At 38.3% G+C, this 27,623-nt stretch overlaps 1 protein-coding gene across 2 annotated transcripts in view; it reads left to right on the forward strand.

Annotated features, from left to right (window-relative positions):
• Positions 1-17,991, forward strand: part of ITGA9 (integrin subunit alpha 9) — a 217,531-nt gene extending 199,540 nt beyond the window's left edge. For both annotated transcript variants that reach the window (XM_066992239.1, XM_048075532.2), the window contains one exon: positions 13,245-17,991. In XM_066992239.1, the coding sequence (XP_066848340.1) occupies positions 13,245-13,343 (99 nt within the window). In that variant the 3' untranslated portion in view covers positions 13,344-17,991. The remainder of the gene's footprint in view (positions 1-13,244) is intronic.
• Positions 17,992-27,623: the final 9,632 nt, after the last annotated feature.

Raw genomic sequence — 27,623 nt, forward strand, 5'->3', positions numbered from 1 at the left:
GTAGACACCACGTTTCCTCTGGTTTAAATGCATACAGATTCAGAGGGGGTGAAGCAGCATTTCCCTGACTTCCACAAGGTGCCATGCATAATGCAGACTGTCAGGAGTTTCCTTATTTTTTTTGTATATTTTGTTGGATAGCCCAATTTTACCCCCAACGCTTTTGATTGTTCATATGGTGTTCATCTGCTCTGGATGCCTTTGCACAGGTGTCTGTGGGGACATGTGCCTGTTCTTACTGGTTTGTCCAGTGCACAGCTCACAATCCCTGCTTGTGCCTTGCCCATGGTCTCCCATACACAGGAGGAGATGGAGGGGCTCTCATGCTAATGCCTACAGTAATAAATTTAGCTTTTTACCCACAGAGATTGGCTTGCACCTTTTTGGTGGCCTCCAGATGCTTGTGGAGAGTGGAGCAGGGGAGGAGGCTGGTTTGCTTCAGGCCAACTATCCCTGTGCTGGTTGAGCTCATGGCAACTTAAGCACTCATAAGTACTGGCAACAGTTCAGGAAGGAAAAAGGTGGTCATGGCTGGATTATTCTGGGGAGTGCCCTCCCATGCACAGTCCCTTCAGCTGCCAGGCTGCAGCCATGCATGGGTGCAAGGTCCTGTTCAGGTCTGGTGGATTTATGCACACGTAAACCAGGGGAAAATTGGCATACACTGTGCGAATGAAAAACTGAAGTGTAATATATTGTAGCACAATAAATATTACATTATACCACAATAAATATTCGATTAATTATAGTAGTGCTGCATTTGAACTAACGTTGATCCATATTGTTTTAGACTAAGTGCACAGAAAGAAAAAAGTGGTTTGTGCTCAGAGGATGTCAAGGAGGGGATGTGTCAGGGGGTGTCAGAATGGATGTTGGGGCAGCTGAGTGGTATGTGGAGCTAGTTGTGGAAGTGATTTGCAAAGCAGAGGTGTTGCATTCATATTTCTCTGTGACATGTTTAACACAGGAGCTAGACTTATAACTAAAGTTATTTAACTAGACATTAAGTTTATTTCTGAGCTGAGCCTGTCCCTATGGTATCCGAGCTCTAATTTGTATAAAATGAGGTTTGTAGCACTATTCTATGGCTTTTGCACTCCTGGGGCAAAGAACTGATGTTATGAATGCTATGGATGTTCCTTATATGGTAAGACGCTCTTCTCCAAACCTTGGATTTTTGGCAGGATTGCAGACAGGAGAAGACCAAGCAGAATAGCACACACATATGTTGGTTTTTGCTTATCCAGAGGGTTCCTGCCTTTTAGTATGTGCTGCACGTAATGTCTATTTGCTTTTTGTCTAAAAAAAAAAGGGTTTGAAGACTTTCTTTAGCTTTCAGGAGGGATATTGTGAAGACGGTTCTTCAGTTATTGAGGTTACAGTTCGTCCAGGCTTTGAACTGGCTTCTTCTGAATCCTGCTAAGTGCTGGACTCGCAAAATCGTCACTTAAGCAGAGGCTGTCTGCATGGGTGGTGCTGTTCCCTAACACTTGTTCAGGGGCAGAAGCTTCGAAATACAAAGTTGTTAGTTTTTTGTTTGTTTGTTTGAACTTCATATTTCATTTAAAATTAAAAAAGCCAGACAAACCCAAGCATTTTTTAAGGGTGCATTTGGGCATACTGCTTGAAGAAGCCTTTTGACTTTTTCCTGTGACTGTACAAGCATCTTTAAAGGAACATTTGAAGGAACTACCCTACATGTAGTATTTGTCATTGCCTCATATTGTTTGAGTGTTTAGAAAATATCTGAAGCAAACGAAGGCTAACTGAAATTCACCTATATAGTAGAAACCACTGATTTCCCCTTTTTAGAAGGAGACACTTTTTCTTACTTAGGGCCTCAAACATTTAAGGCTTTAAATAGTGGGCCAAAACATACATTTCATGATTTTCCAGCGGGGGGGGGGGGGGGGGGGGGGCGGGGGAGAAAGAAAAACAAAAACAAAACAAACCCCAAATCCTCCACTTATTCTTTGCCAGTGGTTGCTCTGTATCCTGTCTTACAAGCCACAGCTCAGGTAGCAAAGGCTAATTGCCTTTTCCTGGCCAGTTTGTACAAACCCCCTTTCCTGGTGGCCAGGTTTTGGAATAGTAGCTCTATAATGAAATAAAACATGGTGTGTTTTTTTTTTTTTTGTGTGTGGGGGGGTTTTTTTGTTTGTTTGTTTTCCCCACAGAGAAGCATAGGCACTAAACCTCTTCGGATTTTAGTGTAGAGGAGAGGCTTGGCTTTCTTCTACCTGAGGAAATACATACATATGTCCTCCCATATAGTCTTTCCATGAAAAACCTTTTTTTGCTGAAAAAGCCTCCCAGCTAGGTGCAACCCAACCGTTATCGCAGCTGTATAGCATCAAATGTAGGTGGCAGAGCTGGGATCAGAGAAACCTGTTGAAACTGAGTAGCATTCTATATCTTTGATGAAAGTTGTGGCACCAGTTCATAACTTGCGTGCTTCTTCTTTTCTGTACATGCAGTTCCAAGAATAAACCAGTGTTTACTGTGATGATGCTTTAATTTTAAGAATCATAATAATTCAGATAAATAAGGCAGTTGGCTCAACTTGCTGTGAGAGCACTTACCAGGGTCTGGTGATGGGAAGGGTGGATTTCAAAGTGCACAAAAGTCTTCCCTAGTAGAGATGTAGATGCATGCTACAGCTGCCTAAGAACTCATTAAGGGAGGTCTATACTTCTCCTTTTTATTTTTCTTTCTCACACTTTCTTCCGAGTTTCCATCCTGCTTTATCCTCTCTCACTTCTCAGATCGTCTCACTTAGAAAAGTATGAATCTTACCTGTATGAGCTACATACTGTATACCTGTCTCAACTGTCCATCAAAAATGCAAAACCTGTAATTCATTCATGTTTTCTGAAATTCCTGTTTCTATACGTCTCAAATTTTGCTGCATTCTGTGAAGTGTTTCTGATAAACATTTCATTTTGTTGTTATGTCCCACATCTTACCCATTTATGTAGTTTCTTCATGGAAATTGTTAATTTGCTATAGGATGCGTAGTCTTATCAGGGGAACTACTTGACTTTTTTTGATATTTTAGGCTCAATAGGTCTAGAATTAAGCTTTTTCAGTATTATCCTATTGCAGTAGTAATAATAGTAAGGCAGTCAGGTGATAAATAGGTTCTGTGATTCAAAATCAAACCCATATTATCTCCCAAACATGGATGGATCTTCATTATTTATAGCAGCTAGGAAACCTTGAGGGAGTTGAGCAGTGAAAATGGTTGGTTATAAGTATAAATAACAACAATTTCACCAGGCAGAAATTAGGTGGATCATTTGAGATTTATGTTCTCAGAGAACAGTCTAAGGCGTGTTTTATTTTGTTTCCTTTTCCTGGACTACACTGAGTATTATTAAATATTTTTAGACACCCACTACCCACCTAAGACCAAAAGGGATTGTATTCAGGCAGCAGTGACTCAAATGTTTGGTTATGGGGTTTTTGTTTGTTTGTTTTTGTTTATTTGTGGGTGTTGTTTTTTTGGGGGGGTAGTTGTTATTATCTGTTTGCTTTTCAGTAGATTGCTTGGATGATTTGCAGTGATTTTTGGATTTTGACTATATGTCACAGGAAAAATTGGGTTTGGACATCTTTACGTTTTATTTTTTCTTAGCCAAGTAAATGGTTAATGCTGCTGTTGTAGCCAAAACACTGCCTTCCCTAGTGGGTTTGCTGGCTGCCATGTAATATTTGTTCAACACCCTCGAGAGCAAGGCTGGCAACATTTCAGTGGTGGTGTGTGTCCAGTACTTGTGAAATGCCTTTGTTATCTTTCTGGATAAAATGGTCTATGTAAATGTACAACAATAATAATATTGTGGCTGAGCATTCACTCTGGTCCCAGCATCCTCCAAATGGGAGCAGTGCTTGCCAGGACACTTTGGGAACATCACAGCCATTGCAGCTAATGTAGCTCTCATCCTGGCACTGCAAGAACAAATTGAATCCACTAGCAAGAGAGAGGTCAGGCTGTGGTTCAGAACGTCTTTCTGAAAAGAAAAAAGATAGCTATCTTTTTCAGGAGCCCAAACCAGAAAAAAGAATATGTGTGTAGAATGAAAAATTGCAAATAAGAACCTAAGGTTCCAAGGTTCCCCACTGCTGGAACACAACATGTGTGTTTACTGGAAGCCATTAGCATCCCTCATACCCAAATGCCAAGAACAAGAGAAAATGTGACTTACATAGTCTGAATTCTCTCTTCAAGCTTGGTGTCACAGTAGGAAATGCTGTGTTATGACTTACACCAATCATAGCCATTTCCTCCTGGTTCAGCTAAACCCATGGAAGTTGTTTATTCTGATAATTATGGGCATAGTACAACTTTCATTCAAATATTTTTGGCAGGTCAAATATATCAAAATACAATTGTAAAGCTACTTTTTATTGATTCCAGAAATAGTCTTTAACATTTAATCTCTGGTTTTCAAACAAAGCCAGAAATACTTCATCAGTTTTTCTTTTTTTCTTTGAAGAGGAAATGGAAAGCACGGATTGAGATATATCTTAAATTAATTGCACTTTCAGGAATGATATATCTAATTGCTGTCCTGTTCCCTGCTGAAATTCAAGAAATCAGTCTATAGTAATTTGTCCAGACATATCTGCAACAGACATTGTGTTTTCTCCAGTTTTTGAGACTGGTAATCAGAGATGAACTTTGGATGATGGCTATGTTCATTCTACGACTTTTTTTTAAAATAAACTACTTAGTAAAATTTTGCAATAGGAAAAGATTTTTAAACTATTTGGAAGTGTTTATGGGTTTTAATGTTGGCTAATTTGCTCTTCGATTACACTTAAAAGTATGCTTGCAACATCTGTCATGCAAGTTACTGTACTAAGTTACTATCCTGCAAGAAGTTCCTGCTTTCATTAAACTCAAGTTGCCAGAACTCAGCACTGAAAGATCTTCGAGAGTTCAGTCACAGGCGTTCTCTTTGTTTCTGCAGCATAGAACTTCCTTAGCAAAATATATGCACAAATGAACCAATTGCTAGGTGAGTATCAGTCATGTCGGAGGCAAACAAGATCTTACCTATGTGGTGAAGATATTCCAAGGGTAGACACCAGAACCACCAGCTTTATTCTTCACCTCATTAGCAAGCAGGTCCACTGAATTCAGTGGACAACTCCTGGGAGAAAAGTTGTGTGGGAGGAACATGACTGATGACTGGGCTTTGCATTTAGAGTGGAGTGTGATGTAGCCTTGCAGTGTGAACGTACCATACAGATCTTGATATGACTTGTCACACAATGAATTCCACATCAAGTACATCAGTGACAACAGCAAAACACATACTCAAAAAATACCAAAATACTAAATTAGATTGTCTTCAGGTGTCCATCTCTGTGTGCAGTTCTCTCTTTTGCACTCCTAAAGACGCCTTTTGCATGTATGAGGCTAGACTGAATTTGTGTATCCACTTTGAGTACTTAGCCTTACTTATGGTTTTTGAAAACTTGGCCTTTGAGACAGACATAAAGCATTTGGTTAAATTAGTAGTTTATTTAACGACTATATGAGTTCTGTTTATTAATTGACTGACTGTTCTTAGCAAGAAAAGAGCACTTAATTATTTTTTTCGTTATTATTTTAGCCTCTCAAAGTAAATGCCTACTAAAAAGTATGTTTTAAAACTATGCTTATTTTATTACAAAATCACGTGAAATGGATTTCCTTTTAAAATCTACAGTGGATTACAAATCTTCACTCTAGGTACTAATACTAATATCTTGAGTCAGTTTGCTAGCTGGATGAAAGTAACTTAAAAGTTAGGTGGTATGTTGCAATATTGTGTACGCTACTACTTGTTTTCTGAATAGCAACGTCCCTCTCCCAATAAATCGGAATTAAGTACAGTTGCTAGGCGTCAAATTCTTCCCGAGTAGCTAATAAAGTGTTTGTAGAGGTGAACTTACCGTTAAGAAAGTTGCTCAACTTCTCTTTGCCTCAGTTCCCTAGCTGCAGACATATTTATATACGTTGTGTATATATACGCACACATTCCAGCCACTTAGGGAAAAGTGATGTTTGAAGCATATGTGTTTATTTGCTTGCACATGTTTCATTGAGCAAATGCTGATCTACGTTACGGAAAAGCTAAGGGATTTGCCTCCCAAAAACTCAACGAGAGACTGAATAATCAAAGCCAGACCACTGGAGTCCTCACGAGCTTACCTTAACCACGATATCATCCTTCCTCCCAAATACACGGCTTCTCCTTTAACTACAGCCAAGGCCTATGGCAGCTTTCCAAACATGCCTTTTCCTCACAGGGGGGCCCAGGCAGTGGCAGTTTGCCAGTCCTCTATGGAAAAGCTGATACACAATATCTGTTCATGACCCCTCTGTACTGTGGCAGGGGTGCTTTAATTGGGAGAAAGGAAGTGGTGCATCCTCTTGGAGCTGGCGGCCTGCCAGAATTATCCAGGGCCACGTGAACCCAAGTGCAAAGCGTTTTTTCTCCTACCATCTTGGCAGCAATAAAATGACATGCACTTAAGAAGCAGTGATCTATGTCTGCAAAGGGAAACACTCTACCCTTCCAGTCCTAGCAGCACCAGCCTGCTTTGCAGACATTCAGGTTATCACCACTCTGCCGGCTGGTGACATCTTGGTGGGGGTGAGGTTCCTGATCTCCCTTTAACTGTAATTAGCTGCATACTCTTTTTTAACTGTGGTATCATTTGAGAGAAGGGAGAAGAGTTCATGAGGCATGCACCCCAAAAAGGTGATAAAAGGCTAGTTTAATTCTTTATGAAGGTTTGCAAGGTAAGTGGCTAGGGACCTCAGCCTAAGTTAAAGAGATTGGTTAGTAAAAACTCATGATTCTGGAGCATGTCCAGAGAGAGGCCACGAAGCTGGTGAAGGGCCTGGAACACAAGTCCTGTGAGGAGCAGCTGAGGGAACTGGGGTTTTTCAGTCTGGAGAAGAGGAGGCTCAGGGGAGACCTTATTGCTCTCTACAGCTACCTGAAAGGAAGATGTGGGGAGCTGGGGGTCGGCCTCTTCTCACAGGTAACTAGTGGTAGGACTAGAGGGAATGGCCTCCAGTTGTGCCAGGGGAAGTTCAGGTTGGAAATTAGGAGACATTTCTTCTCAGAAAGAGCAGTCAGGCATTGGAACGAGTTGCCCTGGGAGGTGGTGGCATCACCATTCCTGGGGGTGTTCAAGGAAAGGTTGGACGTGGTGTTTAAGGACATGGTTTAGTGGGTGACATTGGTAGTAGGGGTATGGTTGGACCAGATGATCTTGGAGGGCTTTTCCAACCCTTATGATTTTATATAAATCCAGACTGTAGCTCTTAAGCAGGTATGTCTGGATAGTTCTTATAGTAGATGAAGTAACTGTATAATAGAGAAAAGGTGGTTTGCGATTAAGGCACCAAACCCAAAGTACCTTGTCAAAGCCTAGTTCAGTGGGGGTGATTCTCAAATTTTTGTTTCTTAGCTACATGTGTCAGCACTTTGTTTGCTCTCCTTACTTGCTGGTTTGCACTGTGGTCAGTAATCTCCATTAGAAGACGTTTGTCAGCGGAGGCATACTGATAAAAGTCAATACTTTTTTTGTGTGTGTGCAGCTAAGTACATCAGTATGCAGTAGAAATTTAATGAAATATTGCACCTCGCTGATTGACATTAGTGGCAAAAGTCTCTCGTACAATAATGGAGTCTGTATGAACATTGTTCACAAACCTATATTCCTAGCTCAGTTATAGTCTGCAAACACTACTGTAAGTCAAGTCATAATGATATTTTACAGCAGTATGTAGCTGTTCCTTTCTTTTTCTTTTTTTTTTCTTGTTTCTTAATGGAAGACGTTAATGGGAAAAGTACTTTTTTAAACAAATATATAGCATAACCATTCTTCTACAATCCACATTTCAAAATATTTCTCTTTTTATTTGTTTGGCAGAATACGAGTCTCACTGGGTATGATAAAAATGCTTTAGGCATTTACCCAACAGTAAATATAACAAAGCCAGTGGTATTACTTGCACTCTCATCAGCTTTGTTTTTTCCCAACTGTGGATTAAATTTTATTTTGTAACATCCTCATTCTTCAAACGTATTTATGGTTGGCACCCTAGAGAGAGTGCCACATGATCGTAATGCAGGAAATGTCAGCTAAGTGTTTATACTTTCAGAATTTAGAAAAATACAAAGTCCAGTAATTCAGTGACCAGCCTGTGGACATGCAGATGGGAATGAAGAAAGCAGCAGCAGAAAAAAAGACAATAATTTGTTGTGATGTTAACACTTTGGAATGACTTTGACTGGGGTTTTCAGTTTGTGTCAGTGCTTGAAGAATGCATCTTCATGCGAGTGTTGGTAGATGGCACTTACTGGTGATTTTTAAGGGATTTAAACCTGACATGGCAGCAGAAGGGAGTTGTGTATGCTAGTGAAAGAGACTTTGAATACTTGAGATTGAATAGATGACTTGACAGTGCTGTTGCATGGCGAGAAATAACTTCACACTATCAGGTGTAATTCCCCAGACTGCAAGTAACACAGATTTTCTATTGCTTTGTTGTTCTGTTTTGCCAGGAACATGCTTTGAGCTCAGCATATACTGTAGATGGCAGTAAGGTTATGCTAGAAAAAGGTGCACATACTGAAATAACTAAATTAAAGTATATGTGTAAAAATCTATGGATGGTTTTAGGTTTCAAATCTAAGCCCCCTCCTACTTACAGCAGCTCTAATCCTTACTTGAAGCACCTCCAGAAGGGACTGGTCATTGTTTGTCTATTCTGGTAAATTAACTTGCTATTTCCTTTTTGCTTGGTTCTGCCTTAATTTGTGTGAATTTGTTTAAAAGCAAGGAGACATTCCTTTGCAGTTTATCATGGCAGATGTGAAGTATGACAGTTTGTGGGTTTGCAAATATTTCAGTGTCTCACTCCTTTTCCTGGTGTAGGGTGTGAATCCATTGTGAGTATCACTGTAACCTCAGGATTTTGTCCCTATGTTTCCCAAGGTATAATGTCCCTCTTTCTCCTCTCTTATCTCCACACAGAGGAAAGGATCTGGGACATGGTGCCCCTGGCTTGGCAGTTCCCCTCTGGTGAGGTCTTTCAGGTTTAAGAGTAAAGCATGGTTCAGGCTGAGTAGTGCCCCCCTCCTGAGACCTTTCTTTCATCCACACTGACTCAAAACACCCCTAAGGGCCTCTTCAGCCTTCCCAAATCATTTTCACCCAACGTTGAAGTGTTGGCTAGGGTTTGCTTTTCTCCTTTCCTATGTTACCCTTGGTGGCTGGTCTTTCCTCTTCCGTTATAACCCTTTATCTTCCCATGGTACTCTCTCCTTGCCTCCTATAAATAGGATCTATTGCTTTTCCTCTGATGAGTACCTTCCCCAGGCACAGGTTCATCATCAGTCCTTTTCTCGGCTGTGGTGGTGTGCATGATGGGGTCATGAATCTGGACTTGGTGTTCCTTTGCCATATACATACACACATATTTATGGAAAAGAAACAATAGTAGAGAATCATGGCCCGTGAAACAGGCTGGAGACCATTGGTCCACTGAAGACTCCATTTCCACAAATGAGATTACAGCAATAGCTGACAATTTCTCCCCTTTGCCCTGCTTGACATCCAGCACTGAGTCCTAGCTGTCTTCACTGGGTTTTCTAAGTTCTGTTAAGGGCTTTGCATTAGCACAAAAAATATCAGAGACTATAGGTCTCTGGTGTCGCTTCTGCCCCAGTGACAAGAGACAGTATATAATCATCCCGTTGCACCATTTCTCTTGCTTGGGTCCATGTGTCCTCCTCCTTTTTATCCCCTTGTCTCCTCACTGCATGTTAAACTAGCTTGTTCTCTCCACCTTGCCACAGGCACTTCTCCGCCATCACCATATGGGTTAACATTGCTGTCATTTTTAATGAAATCAGTTTATTGTAAGGAGATAGATATGTGGGCTGTGTGGTCTCTCGTGAGGCAATGATTGTGTTGTGATTCCTTCACAGCCATTCCCAAAAAATCTTTCTGGTGATCAGAGGGCCTTTATCTCATTAAGCGGAAATATGCTGTGTTAACGCTAAGGAATAGTATCCCATAACAAAGCATGCCCTTGCCTTCTGGGTATGGCAAATATATCAGATTCCTGACCATTATTTTACAAAGTGTCCAATAAAAAAATCCTTAAGGACCGGTTTCTCATTTCTATTATGCTTAAATTAAGCCCTCTACAAAATTTTGGATTACCTGCAGCACTTACAGCGAGTGAACATACATGGCTTCACAGTGGCACCTGTTGGTGCAGGATTTCATACTTCGTTAATATTTATTAAGGTCTTCAGCTCACTTTTTTGCCCTGCTGGATAGCTATACAAAAACATTCTGTATCCAGTAACAAAATAGTAGAATACCAGAACCATCATAACCAACTTTTAAAGATAATTCCTGAAGCAGATGTTCACGAACAGACCATTTTTATTAAAATAACAGTGGGATAGAGTTTGCTTTTGTTTGTTTGGCCCTCGAGGAAATTAAAAAGCCTTTCTATAATTTTGATTATAACTTCAAGTGAGGATTTTATTTTACCAAGGATGTGTTTGCATGAAGGATGGAAACCTTAAGGGTTTAAAACCTGTTTTTAAAAGCTACAAATTGAACTTCTCTTGTTAATCTTAGGAATTCAAGTCCCCTGGCAATTTTCTTGTCTATGTGCAGAACTTGTAGGTCTGCTATAAAAAACTGATAATACAAAAATGTCACACACTTCTTCAACACATCTGCTACCTGAGCATATGTAAGGTGTATCTGCAGGTTCCTATGACTAAAATAAGTACTTATGATTAATCCTACTGGGATATTGGGACAAATATTGGGACAGCAGAGGTGGAGTAAGTTGTAACTTATTTTTTTGTTCGTTGCCAATAAAACTATTCACTGGAGTCTCCATGCTGGAGCATGAAAATCTAAGGGAACTTTTGTTCTTGGCTTTAAGTCTTTGTTGATACGAATTACACTGGCATCAACAATGAGATTTTACTGGGATTTTATGACGTTCTTATCTTGAGGATTTATTCCCCAAATACATTCTTTGCACTGATATAGCTGTATGTACAAGTCAAAAAATTACTAGCAATGATATTTTCCTTCTACAGAAGAAGGAACTTGATCTGACTTTTTTGAAGCAAGATTGAAGAACAGAGAACTAGAGACTTCTCTTTATTATTTTTTTTCTGTATTCCTGAGTCCACTGTTCTGAACGGGAAGTGAGGGAGACAGGGACCTTCAAAATTCAACAATATCCCTTTTGTGTGGACATTTTTTGAAACAGAAAGACCATTATCAGCGTGTTTATATGTACTGAGCAGCTGATAAAGCTCTGCTTGTGGTGGTTGGGGAGCAGACTGTGTTCACAGTCTGTGTACAAGACTACGAACAAATCACATTTCAGGTCTGATTTCAGTTATCCCTGGTAGCCTCTGGAAGGTCACTTAATCAAACTCTGTAAAATCAAGATTTTAGGCATTTACATATATGTCTGTCTCTTGTGTATTTATAAAGTGATTGTAGCTGTGTGTGTAACGCACATCCATGCACTCAGGAGGGTACACCTATCTCTGGATTAGTAGCGTGCATCAGGGCTGTGGTCCATGATTACACAAAAAAAGGAACTTGTTAAACTGTGCTGCAGCTTCTGTGTCCTTTGCACAGAAGATAAGTGGTGGAGGTAACAGGTGTTGAAAAGGTGGTGTGTGTCTGGTCTCAAGTTGCCATAAATCCAGGATGTAGTTGGGGTTCACTTGCAAGGACCTGGGCTTTATAGGAACCTCTGCTGGAAAAGTGCTTTCATCTGCTTGAACAAGCTGCCTTCCAAACCCCTGCAAGTTAAAATATACTTGAAGAAAATTAAAATTGCTAAGGAACTGAAACTAAAAAGTCCAAATTAACAGAAACTTAGTAGTGACAAAACAGCACAAAATATTCCTACATACAGCCAATTGGGGAATAAAGGATGGCAATAACTAGATGATAGAGGAAGACTAAAGCATCGTGTTTTACCCAGCAGGAGTAAGAAAACAGGTTTGGAGTGGTAGGAGTTACATAAATGTTTAATTAAGATGAACAAAATATTGATTCAGTGGTCTCGATGGTGCACTACTAAACTTGAGGAGTTGTTTTTGAATGCCTACCAAAGTCTATTATTAAAACAACTTTTGTTTATTTGAAAGACTTATAAAAAAAAAAAAGGCAAACAAAAAATCCACAACCACAGAGATACGAGAGGTCTTTACCCAAACTGAAATGAAAACTGCTTGCTTTTTTTTTTTTTTTTTTTTAAACTCAGTACAGGGGTTTAGGAAACAAGAAGATATGCAGATATGCAGAAGTGATTATCAGCTTGAAAGCTTGGGGAGGAGCTATTGTTGATGCTCTGCATTTTGTAGGATCAGGCTTGTATTTTGCCTTCTGACCTTACACTGCTGGTAGCAATGGCACAAGGATTGCATTTAGCAAAAAGAAGAATCTGAAGCTGTTTCCTCCAAAGGATCCTAATGTAAATGATTATTAAATAGAAAATTTGAGATCTGAGTTGACGTTGCTGCCAGGAAGAGGAGAATACCTGTAGTTACACAGAAATGGGCTTTTACTTCTAGAAACAGGGGAGCCAAAATGGCAGTGGACCTCTTCAGAGCTGTGTTGGAGCACCAGCAATAGACCATACTGGCTTTTCTTGAAGAGGAGTTTATGAAAAAAGCAGATAGTTGGAGTTTGGGAGATGGCCATATTGAATTTTTCTGATCTCTTTTGTTTCATGCATTTGTGGACACTGAGAGCACAGTTCATAAAACTCTGGCAGCCTTTACATGGAACCCAAGGGCTAGCCTGGTTTTTAGGTTCATATCCAAAATTTGCATTAGTCTTCATTTGAAACCAATAAACCTGTATCTGCTTTGTCTGGTCTGTGCTTGTTAGAGATATGTTATGTGTTTTTGTTTTTTTTTTTCAATTTTACTTTATATAAGAGGAGTCAGAGTAGTTCAGCTATAGGGAGCAGAGTACTTGTGAAGATTTGGGACTCAGTCTGATCTCATACTGATGTAAACAAGGAGCTATGATTCTATGCTTAAAAATTGTATATTGATACCTGTGCTATTTTCTTTTTTTTTTTTTAATTTTTTTATTTTCTGACAGTGTGAGTTCCAATTTAATGATTCTGTTACTTACCACTGTAATCTCTTTTTGATTTACAGATGGGCTTCTTTCGCCGGAGGTACAAAGAAATTATTGAGGCCGAAAAGAACAGAAAGGAAAATGAAGATAGTTGGGACTGGGTCCAGAAAAATCAGTGAACTGCCCACAAAAATGAAAAGCCCAGTCATGTGACACGCCCTTGCTAGCCTATAGGTCCTGCTTTCGTATCTTCCATATGTGGAAGAAGGAATCTTCTCCAGATTTTTCGGAGGCCCCATTGATGCTGTGTCCTTATCACTCTAACAAGCTAGGGAACATATCCTGAGGCAACCACTGCGGCAATGTCGGGTGACTGGAGCAATTTACACTTCATATAAGAGCTGAACTTTGAACTTTGGTAACCAAGCTGCAGTGCAGAGCAATATTTATGAATCCAACTCTGTGGTATACCCTCAGGGGAAGACTGTTACCTAAAAATATTTTTTATAAATATAAGCTTTTTATATTGATTATGTCTTTATATTTGTATCAATGGTTTATAGTTTCTATTGAATAGCTATATAGTTCACTCAAGCACTGATATCTGGCTAAATCCTTGGAAATACATATATGTATATATAAATCCTATTGTACTTTTAAACTTCAATGCAAGAGACAAAGATTTTCAGATGAAAGTAGCTGGAAATGTCATATGCTTAATTCACAAGGCTTGGTAATATTGTATATAGACCATTTAATGACAATAAGCCAAAATCTTTTCTCTGTCTCTGTTTTGAGTTGAATTTGGTGTTTGATTTATAAACTAAACAACCTTAAGCATTATACATATATGGTGTTCTGTATTTGAGTCTATGCTTCACTGACCTAAATGGGAGAGGATGAAAATGTTTCCTTGGTGACATGTAGCAAGACTTGTAGCTCACCTTGTATCACTAAAGAAAGCATAAAATAATGTTTTCCTTTTGGAAGTTTTCTCTTGCTGTCTCTAGTGTTGTGGTCTAGGACTGGACAGTTGAGACACCAAAAGGATGTAATTGGGCCAAGTACTTTGGCATTATAAAGTCCTTGGAATTTAAAAAAAAAAAAAAAAAAAAAAAGGAAAAGAAAAGAAAAAAAGGAAAAGAAAAGAAAAAAAAAAGATGGAGCCTTATTAATGTTAAGAAGGATGTTTTTTAAGCTACTGTCAATGATTGTGACCTGTTGCTGTCAAAGCAAGAAAGCAAGTGATGAATTAATGCAAGCTATGACCATTATACCTGCCTTGTGAGTTTTATACACCAGTCATGAGTTTGTTTATATGATAATTTTAGGAGAGAGAAGTAGATGCAAGCATTAAAATGTTCTTTGGATCTTGAGATTCCCTATGTGGGTGTTCCTAGTACAGAATGTCATCCATTCATCAAATGTTAAGAAGGAAGTTAGTCAAGGTGTAGATGTTATTGAATCTCAGATTGCCACTTTGTTCATTGCTAATTCCTTAGAAAACCATTTTTATTTTTTTTACTTGAAAGACACTTTTTTGCCATATGTCTTCAAAAAGCTCTTGGATTTTTGACTAGAAACAGTGGAATTCTGTGAAAACTTGGTTTTAGATTCTATTTGTACTTTGCACCTTGTGTAAATAAGAAGTAATTGTGTTAGTATAAAATTCATCTAAGGGAAAGAAGGATCAAGTTCTATGATAGAAGATGAAGGATTAACGGGAATGAATGGTGGCAGGAGATGTTTCCTCACATAAGGGTAAAGTAAAAGAACTGCTGGACATTTGGAAACCTGAATATAGGGCACATGCAAGAAATCTGTCTGAAAACATGCCTAATTCTTGCTCTTCCTTGGAAATTCATTTATGGCTTTAAATTTAAAAAAAAAATAACCTGCTTCCTGTTTCTGTCCCCCCCCGGCATTAGTTGCCTCCTATTACTACAGTATTGATCAATAGTTATTAACTTAACTATCTGCACCCATTAGGCAGAAGATGGTTCTTAATTGAATGAAGAATATCAATTTGTATGACCAAAAAAAAAAAAAAAGCTATTAGTCTATTTGATTATCTTTCTTAAAATAAATTATTGTTGATTTGACAGATCTGGTATAGTAAGTGATCATTTAAGCTAGAATCTGAAAAAAAAACTGCTGAGAACAAATCCTGCTATAACCACATGTAGTGGACTGCACATTTTGCATCAAAGTGCAAAACCAGAAGGCTCACAGCCTTCGACTGCACTATTATATTAGAGACTATAGAATTTTTCACAGTATGATTCTTCTGACATCACTTAGTTTTTTTCTGCTAGGAGTATTTAAACCTCATGTATCTATTTTTTCTGTTGTTGTAAAATACCTAAGAATGTCAGATAGAAGTTAGACATGAAATTGATTCGTAAGTATGAATTGAGTAAGAAGTTGCTTAAAATATATTCTGAAAAGCAAGTAATGAGTCCATTTATTTAGCTGTAATATTTTTCAATATCTGACTTCTTTAAAACTGAGTTTTAAAAAAAAAAAAAAAAAAGAAAATTTAAAAGTGAATTCCCTGAAAAAAAATAATTCAGGGGACAAGAGAAACAAGTTGTGAATTTAAACTGATTTTGAAAAGTTTCTATCAAAAAAAAATTAAATTTCCTTGGAAAAATTGAAATGCCTCCATGGCATTTCCACTTTTTAAACAAAAAATGACTTTCAAAAATGCCAAAAATGTTTCATTTCAATATTTTAAGAATCAAGAATAGATCTTTCTTTGAAACGTCTTTTAAAAGTGTTTGAAGAAGAGAGTTAAAGAAGGTGAAATATCTATTATTCATCCTGCACAAGTCCTCACTTAAAGAAAATCAAGGCACTGGATAGATTAGTGAAAATAATCCATAAATTCTTAGTATCATCACTGTTATGTACTAAGTAGTTCCATTGTCACACATGCTTTTGTTTTTCTATGTATACTTGTCTTTTTTTTTCAAATTACAGTGTTGCTCTTGCTTAGTTCCAATTATGAGAGTCAGATTTAACAACGAAATGTACCAATACTTAATATTAAAATCCTATTGTTGCATCTTTCCACTCTTTATAGAAGCAGAGGAAAAAAAAAAAAAGAAAGAAAAGAAAGGGGAGCCAAACAAAGTACTCACTAATATCAATTGTCTGCAATCAGTTTCAGAAATCTTATGAAAATGTAGTGTACTTCAAGAATGTATAGCAAATCACTGTGCTACAGTTCAGCTGTTTTTTATTTTAATTAAAAAAATATAATAAATGTAATTGTATCAAAATGCAGAGGCATGGTTACTTTGGAAATTGCTTCTAGGGTTCTGGAAGTTACCATCTGTCAGCTGCTTGTTAGTTCCTTTGTGCTGTACCGCTCACGCAGTAGGGCTGGTGGAAGTCATTGTATGGGTTCTCCCAGTTAATCCATTTCAGGACTAAGTCATTGTTTGTCTTGGACAACTTCATCGAAAGGTTTGTTGAATTGGCATTGGTTTATTATTTTTTCTTTCCCCTGTAAAAGGCTCACTTTGCACTGGCCGTAAGCTATGCAGGTAGAAGCTTAGAAGTGGGGCATTAACATTTTCAAATGTGTCATCTAGCACCTGAGAGATCTTTTATTTTAACCCTAAAGTTATTTCTGTAATGTGTAGATGTCTTCTTTCCAATAGTACCCTTATAGTTGCTTTTAGGGCAGGAAGAAAATAATCTCAGAAAATATGAAAGGGAAAAAAATGTTAAGGGAGAATTCACTTAATGCAGAACCCATACTGTTGCAACCCCATTTACTTTCTATCTTCAAGATGGAATTCAAGAAGGGGATCACAGTTCTTTCAGAGTTTAGCACAGGGGCGAATTTTACTTCCCAAGAGCTGAGAGCGTTTGCCACTTTTCACAGCATGCTTTGCATGCATTTCATTTACAAACCAAAATTCTGCTCTTGGTAGTGAATTTCTGTCAGTTCACTGCAAGCAGCAGCAGGGCTACTGTGTTCTGAGACTGTTTTGGGGATGCCCTGGTATTTGGCCATTATTGTTAATAAAAATACTAGGTATGTTTTACCGAATAAACCTACAATGAGGAAATCACTTGGGTTATCTGAGAGAGAATCTGTGCTTGATGTGAACCTCAAGCCCTTGAACCACTTGAACAATCCTTTCATCTCAAAGTGGGAAAGGTTTTTCTCAATGCCTAGCATACCAAGTGAGGACAGCCCTCTCTACCTTGATACATGAGAAGGAATGGCCCTATCTACAAGTCAGTCATGTGCGAGTAATTTGGCTTGCTGAAAGCAACAGTTGCACAAAGATTGTGTTTGGCAATATTTAGTATTGACTTTCTTGAATGTCTTCTGTTTATGGGCACATTTTGGAGTCTTGCACAAGTTTCAAGCGTAGTATCCATGTGATGTGGGAATATATAATATTGCTTTAAGGATTAAGGAAGTCATAGAACTAATTTCTATGTTTTTCCAAGTCCAAACAGACGCTAAGGGTTCTTGGATAAAAATGAAAGTAGGATTTGTTTCCTTTACTGTACATTCATTAAACTGGCGTGAAGACTATAATGGCTTTTGGAGCATGGTTTGCATATGCAGTAGGGTACCCACATCATCACCTTTTTCTTAGAATGTCACTCCTTATGTATTGTAAAATTGTGTGTCTTTTTGTGAGCTTGTGGTTGGAAGAATGTGTTCACTCTTATTGATGTCACCTGTATTTAGAAGCTCATGTTCACCTGTATTCTAATTCACTTGCACTGTTTTGGAAATGTCAGGTTTACAAAAAATACAACTTTTTTTTTTTTGAATAAAAAGTGGCTGCAAAATTATGCTAATAATATCATTTTGTCACTTCTTGTCCTTGTCCAGCTCAAGTATTTTTCTATTAATTAGGTGAGACATTTTCACATGTATGTTTGAATTAAGTGGTATGTGCATGTGTTTATCTGCTTGTGGATAATAGATATCTTTCACTGTCATTCAAAAACTTGTATAAAACCTAGGTTTTTGGGGACTAAGAATATAACTAGCTTGACTACAATATTGTTAGCCCATGGAAATAAAATAACAGCAGTAAGAATCGTTTATATTCCAACAGTATTGCTCCTTCAACATGAAATAATACCCGTGGTGGTGATATTGCCCTATGTTAAGAGTGTTAACCTGTGCAACTTTGAGTTCTGTTTAAATCTGTATGAATTAGGATGAAAGTGAAGTTACTCATTTTCACATATTTTTTTTTCTGCAATGATTTGTATTTCATAAGTAGCTAAATAATATATTTGATATATTTTCTTCAACTCCATCCGTCCCCATGCTTACTCTATCAAGGGTAAGAAGCTGATGAGAAGCCATAAAAAAAGCTGATTTATTTCTACAGCTATAATGTCTCCTTTTGTATTTCTAATACCTATTAAGAGGTTCCATCAGTGTTGTCTCCTCGTTTTGAGGATGGATGGAACTTTAGTGGTAAAACTTGAACTGACCTGAACCTTCATTTGAAAATAAAACTGAAAAACTGAACATGAAATTTCAGGCTATCCCTTTCCTTCTTTTCTAGTCCATTCTCTGCTTTTTTTGGAGACCCTCTGTGTAAGTGCCTACATGTTCTCCAGACATACAGAAACCTTCTGTTTCCTCTGCTTCATGGGGTCAGCTAAATATCTAAGAACAGACTGGGCAGGGTTAGGACCTACCCTGTGACTCAGAGCATGTTTCTACTGGTGGAAGACCATGGCTTCATGTACCACAATGGCATTAGGAGTGCTCTAAGTAGATATGGGTCCTGGCATGCAGGTAGCAGCCTTCAAAGTAAAATATTCTCAGTCTGGAAAGCTTTCTTCCGGACAAAGCAAGCATCGCTGGGTAAATGGAGTAGGAGGATGCTGCTGCAGAAAGGAATGCAAGGCACGGTTTGCTTTTGAAGATTAGTGGAAGCTTCAGTGCAGCAGCAGCTAAAATAATAAACAGAAGCTTTGAGAGGTACTAATACGTTGTTACGGTGCGAGCATGTATGTTTGTGGAAGCAGGCGGTGGCTTTCCCCTCCTGGGGAAGGAGGATTGATGAGCTAATACTGCCCCCTGTGGGGCTTGCTTGCCTTTTTTTCTTTTTAATGAGCAGAGAACAGCAGTCTGTACATTGCATGATTTTGTGTGCTCCCTTCGACGTAAGTGGTTTTTAAGAACCTCTTAGGAGCCTTATCACAAAGCGACTTTGCTTTAGAAAACTGAGATGTCTCAAGCCTGAAGCCTTTTGCAGATTTATTTGCATATTGTGTAGTCCTAGGTAATGTGTTTTGGTTTTGATTAAAATTTTGACTGCCAGAATGGTTAAGGAAAGTGTCGTGGGAGTCACGACAGGTGCAAAGATCTTATGGTCCTCTGGCCTTGGTTGGTTTGCCAGCAGAATTAAGATATGACAAAAGCACTTTTTAAATATTTTTTTTAATATTTTTTTTAAGATTAAGATGCACAATACTATCTGAAGAGAGACCAGAGAAACCACATCTAAGGTTCTGTGTAAATGGCTGCAAATGGAGATTTTTATTTAAAAGCGTTTTTGACAGAGGTAAAGTGGAATAGTGGGGAAATGAGTCATCTTAACAAAGGGGCGATGGAAATCAGTTTTTCATGTCTTAGCCACGTTGTAATTATCTGTGACTGTTTAGAAAGATCAATTCTGAATTTCCAGTACATTTCTCCTTTGCTTTTGATGTAGTTAGTGTCATTTTAATGCCTGAGCTTCTAGATGTGCAATGTTTTGGTAAGTTAACCAGCAGTTCAACACCTGTAAAGAATCAGAAACTAATGAAGTAGTAACCGTGAGCATAAAGTTCCCTGTTGCAGACATGTATTGAGATATGATGTATTGACTTTCATGAAATTATTCTAGGTTTATACTAACACAAGTGAAAAGGGACTTAGACTCCCTTGAAGCTGAAGGACACACATCATGAGACAAGCTTTGCACTAATCTGCGTAAGTGGTAATTTACAGTAATTTCTGTCATTTAAATAGTATTCCTCTGGGTTTGCTATCTGAGAGCTGTGTAATTCAATCCTAATGATGCTGCTCCATGCTATATTCAGAAAGAGAAAAGGAACAGTAAAGAAAGTGATCACTTCATCCAGCAGAGAGAGCTAATTATATACAATCTGTCCTACACCAGATTCTCAATGGAGATGGGGCCGTTGAGAGGTGGATACAATCTGCCCCCTTGCCTTTATTGAACTTCAGAACTCAGGCTGGTGGCTAAAATTCCTACTATTTATTTAGACAGATTTTGCTCTGTTGATTTTAAGAGAATGGCCCAGAATAGGAAGCTGGCAATAAAGTGTTTACCCAATAAGAGATCAGAATACCTGTTCAATGTTAAATTCATGATGCTTACATATAGTCTTTGATGGAAGGTGACAGAAATAGGGATAAAATGCTTTTCCTGTTTTGTTTTCTGAGTGGAGGATGAGAGATCGCATTCAACAGCATAAGAAAATACAAGTTGTTTGTAAGATTGCCAAATGCCAACGTAAAGATATGGTGTTGGTGCCCTGTTTCCTAGCTCAAGACTGTGTCCATGATGTGACTTCATCAACGGAGAGGCCCATGCTTTACCCTGGCCAGGTGGCATGTGTCCCTGTACAATAACCTTGTCTCACACTCCGCTGCCTGCTCAGCTGTGCTTGTTCCACACTCATTAGTCATCTTACAGAAACTACTGACTTTTTCACGTGATCTCTTCTTAATTTCTTCCTCTGCTTTATAAGTGTTGATTAACCTTTTCTCTCATTTTTGTCTAAATAGGAGAGCTACCTTAAATTTAAGTGATTTTTTTTTTCCTCTAACTTGCACTTAGTTTGAAATGTGCTATTTTTGTTTCAGGTCTGAAGAAAGGTTTGTCCTTCTGAAAACTTGGCAGTTTTCCCAACTACATCCATGGTTTTAAGGACTGCAGGAAGTTCTCTTGGGCACTGTGGTCCTTTCCTTGGCTTGCTTTTCATCTAAGTTGAAATGTACACTATCAAATCCCCAACGAACGTGAAATCTGAAATAGATACATAGAGACATGAACATGTGACTGAAGCCTTTTTTTGAAAGCAGACAAATCATACAAAAAGGCCAAGCCTGCCAAAGCCTCAGCCCTTCAGATTAATGTAAACATTTTGTTTGGAAATTCTGAAATGCAATTTAGGAGCATGGGATTGGAAGGTCCTCAAGTCCAGTTGCCTATTTTCTTTGGCGTCTACTCCATATATTTCCTTTCTTGAACTAACTGAACAAGATCCAGTCAAACCACTTAAATTTCTTTTCCTTATTTTTCTTGCTAAAAGACTATTCTAGCACCTCATTTTGATGCTGCTGTTAATGGTAATTTTCATCCCTATTTGTTCTCATGCCAACAGAGTCTTTTTAACTTAAATATTTCCCTTCCTTCCTGTTCTGAGTTGATCTTTTTTGAATATGGGTGGCCATAAGAAGACACTGTTTTCTACATGGAGTATTGAATGCCTTGTTCATTGTTTTGTACATCACAGGTACATAAGCCTGGCTTGTGAGTTACCAGCTCTCTCTGAGATGTCTTGAACAATGAGAGACATTGAAAACTCAAACACAAGAGACCTTTCTCAAGGGTTTTTCATCTACAGGTCTGAAGAGTCTGGAACCTAAGCATCATATGTGCCCTGTGGAGAAGGTTGTTATGAAAAGAAGTGATCCATTCCATGGCTGCACCTGGAACTGCAGCTCCTTGGAGCATAATGCTTCCTGCTAGTAAAACTGGAGAGGAACTGGGGAGATTCTTCATATGAGGCTTTGGCTGTATTTTGGCAGAAGTTAATTGAAACTGGTGTGTGTATAGATATAGGTATAGATAAAAGCACAAAGTGTTTTGATTTCAACAAGTTAGTATTTTCATCAAAGGGCTGCCAACTAGTGCTGACCATTTTCAAGGTGACCAAGGGACCCATTGGTCTTACTTATGCTTGGAGTTTTTCTGAAGTTGTCATGTATTCAAGGCATCATTAATTATTGTCTAGTTAATTACAGCAAGGTGATATAGGTAGAAAAGTGTGCTCTGAAGTGTTGTTGTCAATTATAGCTGACAATTAAGGGGCCAGGTACATGTTTTATTTAACAGGATAAATATTTCCCCAGATGTTGAGTATCTGTAAGTTCATAACCACACAGCTATTTGGTATCTGATAAACCAAAATCACCTTCAGTAGGTACTCATTTAAGATGGCTCTGTTTTTGTGTAGTAAGAATGGCTTATTTTGATGACAGGTAACAAAAGCTGACATATACTATGAAAGGACAATGTTAGTTATCAAACATTTCTGTTTGGAATAATCTTTTCCTCAATAAACTGAAAAATAAAATGGCCAGAGTGTAAATGGGTCTTAAAACCCACATATATTTTTCCACATACGGAAAAAGTGACGCAGGCTAAGTGCCACACAAGAATCTGGAGTTATCTTTTTCCATATTAACTTCTTATAGCAGTTAACTCTTTATGTTGTTATTCTTTGGTAGACTAGCATTGGGTTTAAGCTAAAACTTACGGAAATGGTTCACATACTCGGTTCAATGAAGTTTCAATTAATTAAGATTCTGATTTAATTCAGCTTTCAATTTGTATATTTATTGTATTTATAGCTGTAAATTTTTATAGATAGTTTTGTAATGCCTGGCATAGTGAATTCCAGATGGATTAGAGGGTTTTTATAATGATACAATATGCTACCTTTCTCATGAATTAGAAATGCATCCACCTTTATGTTGGCAGAATTTGTCTGCCCTCACTGGTTAGGGTGTGTTTATGTAAATTGGGACAACTCTGGGGTGTAGCCAATGCATAGGCAAATACTCAGACTTCGCCTCACTGATTTTGCTTTCAATGGGAAACTGACTGCCACGTAAAAAAAAATCCACTAATACTTATTAGAAATAAAATACATCACCTCTCACTCAGGAAATCCCAGTGATTTCTACACTTGAAACAGGAAAAATATTCAGGGGAAATGTCACTCCCCACATGGTCTGATCTTTGTTCTTGTTGTATGCTCCCCAGACAGTTGGAGACTGGATGCTGGGCAAAACGGACCTTAGGTTGGTGCAGAGTAGGCATTTCTACATCCTCATGGCTTTCAAGGAGCCTCCATCAGCAGAGCAGGCACAGGAAACTGTCCAGATGAGCTATGGCACCAGAGAACAGCTTTGGCTTCCTGAGGGAGAGGTTTTGCTTTGTTTTGGTGGTAATAATAATAATAATACCACCTATTTCCTTATAAGTTAAAAAAAATCCCCATAACATTCTATATAAGTTAAATGTCATTTTAGTCACAATAATAGAAGATAATAGAGAATAAGGAAAACTGAGAAGACCTTTTTTTGTGCTTCATCTTTTTTTTTTTTTAACTTGACATTTGTGTCTTTCCTGTTGCAGCTGGAGAGTGAATTATTGTAACAGTTCTTCTGTCACCCCAAAATACCTCCCAAGAAAATCAGTATTTCATACTAAACATATGAGAGGCTCCCAATATCAAATATCCCAAGTATCACATATCAAATACTCCCAATATCCAGTTTCCCAATATCATTTTGTATCATCTCAGAATTCACCCAAATGATGACTAAACATTCTGTTTATTTCCATCATTGAAAGTTTTTGCTCCTTCTGTCATAAATCTTTATAATTTTTTTTATTGTCTAGCATCTTCCCATCACATAGCAGAAAGCAAATGCCTTCCCCCTGCCACTCCGAACATATGCTCCAGCTACAAACATTTCAGGTTGTTCCCAGAGGAAAATCGTCCTTCAGATGACAATCAACAATATTAATAACAACAACAAAACAAATTCTGCTTGGCTTAGCTCATCCTAAAAGCTAAAGTGCTTCTAAAGGCTAGTCAGGAATATGAATAAAAGTTAAGGCTGTCCACCTAAAGAATATCAAAGAACTGTAATTTGAAATCTTAATTTGAATCTCAAAATAACAGGTGATGGCTGCTTCTTCCATGTCTTGCAGAAATCACAAGATGTGAAGTGCTAATAAATGTTTATGCTTTGTTTTCCCCCTCTATTTTTTTTCAGTGGAGATGTAGTGCTTTGAGAGTGGAGGAATGGAAGCTTTGAAGGACTGTCCTCTCACCGGGGAGCAGGCAACCCTAAAAGCACTGCAGTGTCTTGACGGGTGTTGCCATAGCAAGCATTTGAATGCTGAAATAACCAGAGATGCTGTGGGAATGTAAAGCCAGATCCTAATATTTACATGTGAGTAAAACTTCAGCAGGACTGTCAACATCAATGTCGGTATGCACGTACTGTTTAGCAGAATCAGTCACAGTCCTTAAGACCATTGCAGCAGATGTGTCTAAGAGGAGAAGTCATGACTACAGTGATAATAAATCTAGTGTTGGCAATTTTTCCCAGGAACCAGCAGAAATCATTAACTCATTTCATGTAAGCCACTAATACATGTGACACTAAGTTAAATACTGATACTGGGTAAATTTAAATCTGTACTTTTAGAGCTGAATAACAGCAGACTCAGCTATCTGTCTCCTGAGCTGTTGTCTGTATATTAATGTTACACTATGGCCCAGATGTTCCAATACTTAGACCCTATTATGTGAAATAAAATAAACACTCCAAAGCTTCTGTAGTATTAGAAGATCCTACAGGATTTTGATCTTTATCTTACAGACTTATCTCGATGTAAAAAACTACCTGTCATGAAAAAGGTTAGCCAAAGAGCGTGAAAGCAGACTGAAACACAAAATTTGGTTTTAACAAAAGTGACACTGGTCCTATGATTTAAGAGCAAATTATTCCAGTGTGATACAGCAGTTTCTTTGTCGTTCACTTCTGAACACACTTTGAATGACAGCTGCACTTTTAAAGTAGAATAGATTTTGATATCAGACAAGTTTTCATTGTAATTCATATTTATGAGACTGACCTAAATTGCTAAAAAATCAGTCACCTAACTCTATGAAACGGTGAGTCTCTGCCCTGGTATGTTATAATAGTCTTAAAACTATAAGCTGGTTTAAGAAAATATGGGTCATATCCATCTCTAATATAATGCTCTCCTCATTTGTCCTGAATTTGAATCACTAGTGTATTCAAAGCCACCTTGCATAATTAGGATAATCTCCTTAAATGACTTGTCTCTTATGATGCCTACAATAATACCACAGTTGTATCCTGCTGTGTCACTTACTGCAGTGCCCCGTGTCTTACTGTTTCATCCCCTTCTGTTTTCCTGTCTCCATTTATTTTATCGACCTGATGCCTGGGACTACAGAACTGCAGAACTGGTGGGGCAGGGATTCTTTCTCCTCTATTTGGCACATCCTCAGATCAGTCTGTGCCTTCAAACGCTGAATTACAGATTCAAAAAACCTCAGACTGCTTGAAACCTGGATAGACCTTGAATCCTAGACACATACATACACACAGAGATGCTAAAACCTTTGGTTGTTAAAAAACAAATAAACAAGCAACCAAACAACAGCCAGCACATTGATTAGTTTAGATGCTTTCCTTTCTTTATGACAGGCACTTCCAGCACAGCCGCAACAGAGGTAATTGGAGCAGACAAGTGATTGTAACTCTGAGCAGGATTAAGACCACTGTCTATAAAGCTCGTGTAGCTTTCAAGCAATCCAGCAGTGATCAATTCATTATCATTACAAGCAGCCTGCCAAAGAAAACCTACAGGCTATTGAAGGCAAGATGACTGTAAAATTAGAGATCAGACCAACTCTAATGTTCACTAATGGACATGAACATTAGCCTCGAAGCTTTAGCCAACTGTGCTGAAAGAGACCCTGGTGACATTTTTGGATAAAGTACATTAGGGACTGAAGATTTATTTTTTTTTTTAATTTAATGTATTGATTTATTTTTTATTGGGAGTTAAAATGGCTGAGGAAAGAAAGAAGTTGGAAAGGATACCAGAAGTAGAAAGGAATGAAAATGGCCCAGTGGCTTGTCTTAAATATTCCTTTCCTAGGTTTTTACAATATTCAGCAGCGGAATCTCTGAGTGAACATTTTCTCCCCACAAAACTTTATTTGTCTACTTCACAGTCCAGTGCTAGTGCTGTCAAGCACTACATGCCAAATGAAACATTGGAGGTAAGACTGACACCATATAAACTCTAAAAAAACCAAGTTCCTGTGTACAGAGAGCTACTCACTGCTAGTGAGCAGATCTTGAACAATAAGTAGGAAAAAAAAAAAAAAGAGCACCATAATTTTGCTGCTTTGACTGCTGTATTGTTAGAAAGCTGTATTAACCTCTTAATAGAAAAAGAAGTTGTTAAAATTTTTACAGTCTTTAGGAGGCAGGTAACATCTGAATAATGGTTATAAGAAGAAGTGACTTGAAAGATACCTTAACGTGTAAGTAGTGGTCCAGTTTCCCTATCAGATTTAGCATCACATCATGAAAGTTACTCCTCTGATTAATTTTTTTTGGTGTGGAAGTGACACTGGAATGACAACATATTACACTTTTTTTTTTTTTGGCTATGCTGCAATCGTTATTCTGACTAAACTCCTTTTATGCTATTAGTTGCCTGCAGCTACCCTCAGGATTAGCTCTGCCCTTTTTAGTTCTTTTATACACTACTTCATCATGTTAACTTGTAACAGGCTCCATTATATAAACTAGCTTGGCCTAAGCACTGGAAGTTACATGCAAAAGCCTGGAAAGGACTTCTTCACTGGCAGCCACTGTGATTTTGGATTGGTTACACATTTCAAGCATTTATTCTTTGTATAGACTTCAAAAGGCACGTTAAGAGAAACCCAAGGTTGTTGAAAAACTGTCCTCTTACTGAATTTTCTGAAGTCTTTAAACAGAAATTTCTTTTATTCGTGCCAGACTTCTATGTGGTTATGTACTACCACAGAATATTTTGCATCTTCCCCATACCATTTCTGCGAAAGTAGTCTATGCAGCTAGGAGGGACCCACTGCTCTGCTTTCTGTAGTTTGTCCAGGGTGCTTCCTAAGGCAATTCCCCATCTCTGTAGCCCAACGAGCAGTGGTTGTGCTCTCGAGCTCCATGCACACACATGCAAAGCTCAGGGTTACAGGGTGATATCTGAATCACCCTCACTGACTTTGCAGTATGCCCCTCCTGAAGATTTGCCTGGAAAATAAGCTCAAAGGTTTGGGTATACAAGGCTTGGTCAGGGAGCCAGGAGATGCTGATTCTTAAGGAGAACCTAGGAGAGCCTTAAGAGAGCTGCTTGAGTTGACTGGGGAGGTGAATGCAACAGAAAGATTGGAAAGGGGGCTTTAACAATAAAATCCTGAATACAATCATGGAAAACAGAAAATAAAAGGAGTGCTCAGCCCCTTTCTTGAGAAATTTTGCTGAAAGCTCCAAATGATTCTCAAAATGGAGGTGGGATGGAGTCTTGCCTGATTCCATGTCTGTCATAAGCTAC

This window comes from Anser cygnoides, chromosome 2 (assembly GCF_040182565.1).
Source record: "Anser cygnoides isolate HZ-2024a breed goose chromosome 2, Taihu_goose_T2T_genome, whole genome shotgun sequence".
In the NCBI taxonomy this organism is placed as follows: domain Eukaryota; kingdom Metazoa; phylum Chordata; class Aves; order Anseriformes; family Anatidae; genus Anser; species Anser cygnoides.